Source organism: Gavialis gangeticus, unplaced genomic scaffold (assembly GCF_001723915.1).
Source record: "Gavialis gangeticus isolate Ggan-Ray unplaced genomic scaffold, GavGan_comp1, whole genome shotgun sequence".
In the NCBI taxonomy this organism is placed as follows: domain Eukaryota; kingdom Metazoa; phylum Chordata; order Crocodylia; family Gavialidae; genus Gavialis; species Gavialis gangeticus.
This window is the reverse complement of record NW_017728998.1, coordinates 45,458,539-45,468,829: the sequence shown is the minus strand read 5'-3', so window position 1 is coordinate 45,468,829 and position 10,291 is coordinate 45,458,539. Positions and strand designations below refer to the sequence as shown.

The following is a 10,291-nucleotide window of genomic DNA, read 5'->3' as shown; positions in this document are numbered from 1 at the left end:
CACATTGGCCCTTTTCCAGTCCTCTGGGACCTGACTGGAGCACAGCGGTGCTTGAATAGGCGTGCCAGCAGCTTTGCTATGACACTGGCCAATTCCTTCTGCACCCTTGGATGAAGTTTATCCAGGTGCACTGACCTGAACACATTCAGCCTCTCTGAGTGCCCCTTCACTAAGTCTATGCTAACAGTTGGTGGGCTGGCGTCCCTCCTGTGTCTATCTATGATCCAACTAGGAGATTTGTCTTGGTCTGTGTCTATGAATACAGATGCAAAGAACTTATTGAAGAGTTCAGCTTTGTCCCCCCTCTCTGTCACCAATTTCCCTAGTTTGTCCTGTAGGGGTCCTCTGCTACCCTGCACCTTCTTTTTGCTCCCTATATATCTAAAGAAGGACTTTTTGTTGTCCTTAATTTTTGTCACCAGCCTAAGTTCTAATCCTGCTTTGGCCTTCCTAACCAAGTCCCTGCAAGTGCGAGCCAGGGAGGTATACTCCTCCTTGGTAGCTACCCGCTTTTTCCACAGCCTGTATATCTCTTTCTTTGTCCTTAGGCTTTCCTGGACTTCCCTGTTCAGCCAAGAGGGCTTCTTGGCCCCTTTGCCCCCTTTTATGTGCGATGGCGTTGTCTCTTTCTGCACCCTTAGGATCGTTCCCTTAAGGAACGACCACCCTTCCTGGACTCCCATTTCACCAATGCTCTTGAGCTTTAATCCCTCACTAACTAATTTCCTGAGCACACTGAAGTTAGCCTTTCTGAAGTCTAGCACTTCAGCCCTGCTTGTTAGTTTACCCACCCTTTGCCCGATAGGGAATTGAATCAATCGATGGTCACTATCCCCTAGGTTACCTTGTACCTGCAGATTCCCCACCAAGTCATCACCTGTAGCTAACACCAAGTCCAGCAAGGTGTTTTCCCTAGTGGGATCGTATACCTCCTGTGTTAGGTTCTTAACCTGCATACAGGACCTCCACCTATGTGAGCGATTAGATTTAGCTGACTGTTCCTCCCAGCAGACGTCAGGGTAGTTTAGGTCACCCATGACAAACATACCGCTCAATCATATGGCTTCTGAGACCTGTCTGGAGAATTCCAGGTCTGGCTCATCCTCCTGGTGTGGCAATCTATAATAGACCCCCACTACCCAAATCCCTTTCCCTCCAACCCCCTTGTGTCCTGATCCACAGTACCTTGGATTAGTCCTCCTCTGATCCCACCTTGATAATAGAGGATGTATATTGTTCCTTAACATAGAGAACAATACCCCCGCCTTTTTCCACCCACTCTATCCCATCTGTACAACCTGTAACCCTCAATGCCGACTGCCCAATCATGAGTAGGGTCCCACCAGGTTTCAGTTAGTCCAACTAGGTCAAAGTTGTTGCTTGCAAGCAGGAGTGCAAGTTTCTCCTGTTTGTTCCTCATACTCCTAGCATTAGTATAGAGACATTGAAGCCCCCCCCCGATGGGTGCCCTTGGTACACCCTTGTCCTGATGTCTTTTGGGCCCCTTAGTGCTTACCGGGACTGGTCCAGTGCATTGCTTGTGGCTCGCTGATCCTAGGTTCTCCTTATCCTCTGCTTCCCTGTCCCTCGACAAACCTAGTTTAAAGCCCTTTGGAAGAGATCAGCCAACCTGTAAGACTCTTACCTTTAGAAAAGAGATAAAGACCATCTTGTCCCAGGATGCCTCTCTCATGGAAGTGTGGACTGTGGTTGTAGAAGCCAAAATCCACATGATGGTACCAACTCCGGTGCCGCAGGTTGAGTTCCCTGACCGTTGATCGGAGGGATGGACAAGAAAATCATCTGTGCCCCCAACTTCCTAAGCCTGGCCCCCAGAGCCCTGTAGTCACCAATGACACGGTCTGGACTACTCCTGGCCACATCATTTGTGCCCACATGAACCAGGACCATGGGATAGTAATCAGAGGGCTGGATGAGGTCAGGAATCCTCACCATGACATCCCGGATTCTGGCTCCACGTAGGCAGCATATCTCTCATGCCGTGGGATCCAGTTGACAGATAGGCCTTTCCATACCTCTCAGGAGGGAGTCGCCCACCACGATGACCTGGCATCTCTTCCTTGGCTGCTCAGTTGTCATTCAGCCTGCCTGGTATTTGTTGCAGACGTGTCTTCCACTGCGGCTTCCTCTGCTGCACCATCCTCCAGTGCTGCCAGAGCTTTGTATTTGTTCCCCAGTTGCATTGGGGAGGCAGTCACAGCCACACACTGTCTAGCTCTGGAGGTGACCATCCTCCATTCATCTGTCCTGGGACTCTCCCGTGATGTGTCTGTGCTAGGTGTCTGGTCATGCAGAGAATGAAAGTATCCATCTATCTCATCCTCTGCAGCCCTGATCCTCCGCAGCCTGCTCACCTCTGCCTGGAGTTCCCTCACCTGCCCCACCAGGGCCTCAATCCGGGCACATGTGGGACAGGCAAGGGAGCCCCCAGCCCCCATGCTACCCCCGGGCCTAATAGGTCCTGCCAGGCAGTCCCCGCAGCCAGGGGGCCAGGGCACTACCGGCCCATCCAAGGGGCCTGTCTGGGTGGAGGCCTCACAGGAGCTCTGGGCCGGAGGCAGCAGCAGGGCAGGGTCCCTGGTTGTACTCTGTGTCACCACCCCCATAGAAGCCCCAATCATCATCCACTTACCTGAAGTCTCTGTCAGAAGCTCCCATGTACTCTTGTCCATGAACTGCCTGCAAACTGTTCCCCTGTTGGCAGTCCCTGGTCACAGGCTCCTTGGTCGCCTGGGGAGTCTGGCCTGGGCCGACTCAGGCCAAGGCAGCAATCACACAGCAGTCAACAGCCCCACAGAAATCATCAGCACTCAGCGCTCAGTCCCAGCTTCTCAGAGCACAGCCCCCCCAAACAAACAAACAAACAAACAAACAGTCAGCTAAACCAAAGGTACAGGCAACTGAATCACTTACCTTTCCTGGGCAGGATCTAGTGCCTGGCCTGGCTTCTGTCTTTCCTCCCTCCTCTTGCCTCCAGCAACTGCCTGCAAACTGCTCCCTTACTGGCAGTCCCTGTTTACTGGCTCCCTGGTTGCCTGGGGAGTCTCCTTTTATACCCTTCATTAGACTCGAGGCACCCCTTCATAACATTTGTGAATGGAGTAACCCCCATTTTAAAAAATGAACTAATTTATTACAGTGTTAACCTTGAAGAAAGGTCAGGCAATGGGGGTGGGGAGAGTGTCAGGCAAAGAAGAGCCTGCGCCTGCACTTGTCATCATATCTCCTCATACCTGGCTTATTTCTCCCATCTTTTGGCACCCTTCAAAGTATCTTGTGAAACCCCAGGTTGCCTCAGCACCCTGGCTGAGAATCAATGCTTTAGAGCCTGATTTAGTGGTAGCTTCAACCTATTCCAGCCCAGGCTCCCAGAAGATACCACTCTATTACACTGGTGTTTCCTAGGACAACTATTCATGGAAACTCATGATTTTTTATCTTTACAGTTAAAGGAGCTGCCTAATTTTTCTCTGCTAGTTCTGTCTGTCTTTAGACATATAGACAAATATGTTAGTCCTATTTGCTGCTTCCACTTTCTCCAGTCTGAGATAGAGTTGTTCAGTAGCCTTTTTGAGGGTTTAGACCACTGCACACTCATTGCAGAACTTATCCCCTGCAAGAGAATGTCTCACCCTTTTCTCTGTTGTTCTGTTGATCATTATTTAGAATGGCTGATAGCAGAGAGGATCTGTCAGACACTGGCCTGAAGTTATCAATCAGCTTGTTGGGTTTATGATTTTCCAGCTCTTAATAATATTCATGTTTATTCTCCTTTCTGTATTTTCCTGTACTCATTATCATATTTAGTAATTTGGTATGACTGAAAAGGTTGGATCATGTAAGATTGCCGTATGGGAGTTGGGCAGAACTATGTGTCTATCTAGTTTAAGAGTCCCATAAGAAAAGATATCATTACTCTGTGTAATGTCAGTATTTTGTGTCACACTAAGCAGACAGATAGATTTAATGGCCAAATTCAGCTTCCTTTTTTACTGATGCGAGCTCCTGATTTACATAACCAAAATCAATCTAATTAGCTGGCTATATACAGTTCCAAGTGAACTGGCCCCCAGCTCATTTCTGAATGGGCTGTAGTCAATATCTGAAAATCACCCCAGTGTTCATTATAACTAGATATTGGAAGTTTCTGCTCACAGACAAAGTCTACCCTGGGGAAAGTTAATGATCCCAGGGCTGCTCCTCTTGGAAATGATGTGGCTATTTCACCCCCTGGCTAATGCTCCTGCTCTTAAAATCAGTAGCGCCCAATGACATCCAAGAAGGAAGTAGTCTATTACAGATATTAAAATAGCTTCCATGTTTATCAATCCAGGCAGCACACTATGTGTATGTATTTTATTGCTTAGTAGACCCTTAAAATAAACTGTAGTAAAAGGGCTACTATAACAAATCAGATGCCACTCTATTCCTTAGAAAATATCTTTTGGTAATAAAAGCATATAACTTTTTTCTGTCAAAGCACTTTACAAAGGTTGATATCAGTGTATATCATTATCCTATTTTACAGAAGGGGAAACAAAGGCACAGACTAGTTTTCTATTACATAGTGAAAAGTAGCAGCAAGCGACAGAAATCTCCGGTCTCCTAACTCCTGTTCTAGTGGCCCCTCTGCTTCACTTTTCAGAACAGTCGAAGTCAGTTGGCATTGCTTTCTCCCCCATGGTAGGCTGTATTCCTCAGAGACAGCCCAGTGAAGCATAAATAACTCTTCCTCTATAAGCGTGACCTCATTCCTTGTGCAAAAGTCACCCTAAGGGAGGACAGGTGACATTGAGTTTGCCATCCTTGCTTGGGAGCACTTTAACTTCCATCTGGAATCCACAAGAGGCTGTGAAAAATGCTTTGAATCAGTGTATCTCCAATTGCCCAGGCCATGACCTTTTCCTACCCAGTGATCTTTCCTTGGAGACTTTCCAACCATGCATAGAGGTTATGACCTCTTCCCTTCAGCCTATTTTCTTCTCCAAGGCCAACAGCGTGGATCAGCAGCAGCAGAAGATGACCTAGAGCCTGGAGTGAATTTGGCCCCACATTCTTTTCCTGTCCTTGCATTCTCCTGCTTATGCACTTCCCTTCAACCTGCACCAAATGCTAGGGTCAGCTTGCCCTCTCAGAAGTGGCTAACTATCAGGTTACTAAAACAGTTTGGGTCTGTACTGTGTCTCTCTGGGAAATGTATCAGCTACTTTCATCATACTGTTCAATCACTATGGCTCGATGTTTCTTTGGTACAATCTACTGCTGGGCTCTGTGCCAAGCACTGATAAATTAGCTGTGTCAGATAGCAGACTTGCAGATTCACCTATAGAACAAAACAATCAGGTCTCCTTTTCAGCTCAGCTACCCTTTGTCAGCATGAATCAGAAGAGAAATAGTATGTTAATGTCAATCTAAACCTAATGTCCTCTGGCATGAAAATAGATTTCATAGGGGTGTAGACATTAGGGCTGGAAGGAACCTCAAAAGATCATCGAGTCCAGCCCCCTGCCCCAGGGGCAGGAAGTCAGCTGGGGCTTGTGCTTTTCTGAATGTGTTTTTCTGATAGCTTCTCTGTTGTTGCAGTTTCATAGATTTACCATACTGCTATTGACCACTTAGTTAAGCAGTTCAAGGAAAATGGCAAAGGGTTGGCAATATCATAAGTGTACTGAACAAACTAGGCTTCTCCTGTCTTCTATGTACGTCACCTTCAAGTTGTTGGCTTTAGCTGATAAGAGCTTGAAAGATGCAAATGCGTTGGACATGTGATGCTTAAAAGGAGTTTCAGGAGGCTGAGTGCAATATCCACAGTCAGGCTAGGAGAGGGCCAGTGGTTACTACAGTTTTTCTTAGATTCAATTGGCCTCTTTCTGCATGTAGACTGGTAGGTGGCAGTGGGAGTGTTCTCATTCAAGTACAAGATCCAAGAGTCCTTAACTGGAGGCTGATAATATTATGGTAGCTGCTGGCCAAACCATAAGGTTGATGGGGCCCAAGGTCCAGAAGCTGAAGAATTAGAAGACCAAAGAATAGACTGGGAAAGAATACTGAAGGCACAGGAGCAGAGGATGCCAGGCAATTAAATCAGTACTTACCCCTATCCATATAAAAAAGGCAGTCACGAGGGTTAAACCTAGACAGACAGCCCTCTGCAATGCTGTCCTTTGGCTTGCCATTCTATTTTAAGCCATTCTTTTCTGAGGCTCTGGAGAATTACAAATTAAATGGAGCTGACTGAGTGTGTTCATTTTGCCAGCATAGTGTAACTAATATAATGTTAAAGCCCTGGGGTATGTTTTAGCCCAGGTCTGCACTAGGGTCCTCTGACACACCTAACACAAAATCTCCGGGGGAAGAAAGTGCGCCCTAGAGACAGTTCTAGGAGTGTGAGGGTCCCATATCCCCTGTAGAGCCCCCCAGAATAATCCCTAAGGGTTTGTTCCATGGGATTGTCTTCATGCAATGGTTTATAATCTATTACTGGCCAGTTACTTACTTCCCAATCATCCCCTTCCCAATCAGCTAGGAATCACTTCTGGTGATTGGGAGAGGTCCCAGGCCATTGGAAAAGGGCAAATATAGTGCCCATTTTTAAGAAAGGGAAGCAGAAGTATCCTGGGGGACTACAGACCAATCAGCTTCACCTCAGTCCCCAGGAAAATCATGGAACAGGTCCTCAAAGAATTCGTTTCTAAGCACTTGGAGGAGAGGGAGGTGTCTAGAAACAATCAGCATGGATTCACTGAGGGCAAATCATGCCTGACTGACCAGACTGCCTTCTATGATGAGAAAACTGGCTCTGTGGATGCAGGGAAAGCAGTGGACATAATTGTTATGTGGACAAATAGTTGACTTTAGCAAGGCTTTTGATACCATCACCCACAGCATTGTTGCAAGCAAGCTGAGGAAGTATGGGTTGGATGAATGGACTGTAGGGTGGATAGAAAGCTGGCTGGATTGTTGGGCTCAACAGGTAGTAATCAATGACTCAATGGCTAGCTGGCGGCCAGTATCAAGTGGAGTGCCCCAGGAGTCAGTCCTGGGACCAGTTTTGTTTTGTATTTTCATTAAAGATCTAGAAGATGGGATAGAGTGTACCCTCAACAAGTTTGCCAATGGCACCATGCTGGCAGGGGGGTGTAGTAGATATGCTAGAGGGTAGGGTTAGGATTCAGAGTGACCTAGACAAATTGGAGGATTGGGCCAAATAAAATCTCATGACGTTCAACAAGGACAAGCGCAAAGTCTTGCACTTAGGACGGAACAATCCCATGCACCAGTACAGCCTGGGAATTGACTGGCTAAGCAGCAGCTCTGCAGAAAAGGACCTGGGGGTTATAGTAGACAATAAGATGGATATGAGTCAGCAGTGTGTCCTTATTGCCAAGAAAGCTAATAGCATATTGAGCTGCATTAGTAGGAACTTTGCCATTAGATTGAGGGAAGTAATTATTTCATTTTGTTCTGCACTGGTGAGGCCACATCTGGAGTACTGTGTCTAGTTTTGGGCCTCCCACTTTTGGGCATTTGTACACATGTGTGTGCCACAGCACTAAGTGCTTTTAAAAGCACCCAGCGCTGCAGCACATATATTCGTATAAATGGCAAAATATGCATAAGTGCCGATAAAATGGTGGTGGCCTGCTTTTGAACTAAAACACATCAAAGGTGTTTTAGTTCAAAAGTGCACCTCTGCCATTTTCTGCACGCTGATGTGCACTTCACCATTTATACAAATACATGCAATGCAGCACCAGATGCATCAGCTCATGTGCTCTGCAGACTCAGTTAATCAAGTCTGCTCTGATGTGCTGGATTTTGGGTGCATTGGAGCAGACTAAGGTACATGTATAAATGCCCATAGAAAGGATGTGGACAAGTTGAAGAGAGTCCAGTGGAGGGCAACAAAAATGGTTTGCGGGCTGGGGCACATGATTTCTGAGGAGAGGCTGAGGGAACTGGGTTAATTTAGTTTGGAGATGAGAACACTGAGAGGGGATTTGATAGCAGCCTTCAACTACCCAAAGCAGGGGGGTCCCAAAGAGGATGGAGCAAGACTGTTCCCAGTGGTAACAAATGACAGAACAAGGAGCAATGGTCTCAAGTTGCAGCAAGGGAGTTTAGGAAAAACTCTCTCACTAGGGGGGTGGTAAAGCACTGGAACAAGTTACCTAGAGAGGTGGTGCAATCTCTGTCCTTGGAAATATTTAAGACCTTGCTTGACAAAGCTCTGGCTGGAATGATCTAGTTGGGGAGGGTCCTGCTTTGGGTAGAGGTTTTGACTAACCTCCTTCCAAACCTAATTTTCTATGATTCTATGACTATTCATTATTAGGTTAAATGAATTTCAAAATTAAATATGTGCATACATGTAATAAGAATTAATTTCAACCTGAGACGTTCTGCTTGCCATACATTTGTTTCCCTTTCTTCAAATTTTACTTTGCAGTGCTCCATGAGTGCAGTAAGATCAATTGTTCTCTCCTGATGTTAGCTTTTGATTGTGTTGCAGGCTTGCAATCACTCAACATGGAGGATTGAGCCCAGTGAAGGAGTAGTTCCTCCCGAGACACAGATCCCAGTGACTCTGACAGCCAACTTGGATGACACCATGAAATTCCAGGACAAAGTGAACTTGATAATAGAAAACAGCAACACCTATGTGATCCCAGTCCAGGCTACTGGCATTGGTACCACTATTGTCACCAACAAACCTTTTGCTCCAGAGTTCAACTTAGGACCCCACTTCAGGTAGGTGATTTGCCTGGTCCTCACCTTTTCCATATGCTATTTTTTCTGGGAAATCCAAATATGGAGCCTGAGCAAGGAAGATTTTTCTTTAGAATCCACCAGGTCTCGTCTTTACTGTCACTTTCCCAAGCCCAGGAAAACTGCCTAGAATCAAGTCCAATCTACTAGCTCCCACTCAGTGCCAGCCACCCAGTTCCACTCTGCCAGCACCCAAGCCTAGCAGTTAGGTAGAATAGTCAGTCTAAACACATGTCCCAGAATTTACCTCAGGTTCTCTGTGTGGGGACAGCCTGAGAACATTGTTGATGTATGTCCTCATGACCCCTGTAAGTGGCCTAGTCTGCCTAATAGCCATATGTGGTCACATACTGAGTAGGAGCAAATGTCAGAAGGTAATTCTTGATAGTTGCTCCAGGCTCAGCTGGGATGCAGTATCAATTTGCCCTTAGGTGCTCAGTATCCTCTTAACATAAGAGCATGGCTCCTATTACTTAAATAAGAGCTGCAGGTGTACATTTGAACACGCATCATGGTTATTTAACATGTCATTCTAGAAAGCTTCCAAATAGAAGCCAGTGCTGAAATGTCCCTTACAGTACTGGAAATCTGCTTTCGATTGTAATGAGCTTCTTTTCTTGACTGTTCTGGAGATCTTGTGTAAAACAAATTCCAGGAAACCTACAGCTGAGAGATGCTACGTTAAAAAGAATTCCGTTTTTCATCTTTTTTTCCTTTGATGGGATGTCCTCTTGGCTAAACAGGAAAATCACAATCCTCTTAAGAATGAAGAAAGAGGCTTATAAATAATGGAAGCTCAGGGTGGGACCCAAGGAAGACTATTCCACGACAGCCTGCATTTGCAGGGAACATATAGGAAAGGCTAAAGCGGCGACTGAACTTAGATTAGCAATAGGAACTTAGATTAGCAACAAGAAGTCCTTCTTAAGGTCATAGGGAACAGAAGGAAAACAAATGGGAATGTGAGGCCATTGCTCAACAACTCAGAAGAGCTGGTTACCGGCACCCAGAAGAAAGCTGAACTCCTGAATGACTGCTTTGCCTCAGTCTTTCACCAGACCAAGGGGAAAACCAGATAGAGTAGAGGATGAGCATGGTAGCAATAATCGCCTTCCTACTATTGCTGTAGAATTGGTGTATGACCAATTAATAAAATTAGACGTATACAAATCAGTAGGACCAGATTATCTTCGTCTGAGGGTGCTGAAGGAGCTGGCTGAAGTCATTGTGGAACCCCTGGCAAAATTCTTCCACAGCTCATGCTGTTCTGGAGAAGTCCCTGAGGGGACTGGAAGAGGGCTAATGTTGTGCCCATCCACAAGAAGGTCAAGAGGGAGGACCTGGGTAACTAAGTAATCAGCCTAACATATAGCCTAGGGAAAATCCTAGAAAAGTTCATCAAGGAAACTATCTGTGATAAGCTTACAGAAGGTAGAATTCTGAATGACAGCCAGCATGGCTTCATCGCAGGCAGATATTGCCTTACCAACCTCATCTCATT

At 46.1% G+C, this 10,291-nt stretch overlaps 1 protein-coding gene across 2 annotated transcripts in view; it reads left to right on the top strand.

Annotated features, from left to right (window-relative positions):
* The window catches only part of HYDIN (HYDIN, axonemal central pair apparatus protein), a 533,466-nt gene that overhangs the window by 288,906 nt on the left and 234,269 nt on the right, over positions 1-10,291 (top strand). For both annotated transcript variants that reach the window (XM_019505831.1, XM_019505830.1), the window contains exon 18: positions 8,534-8,772. In XM_019505831.1, coding sequence (XP_019361376.1) covers positions 8,534-8,772 — 239 coding nt within the window. The remainder of the gene's footprint in view (positions 1-8,533; positions 8,773-10,291) is intronic.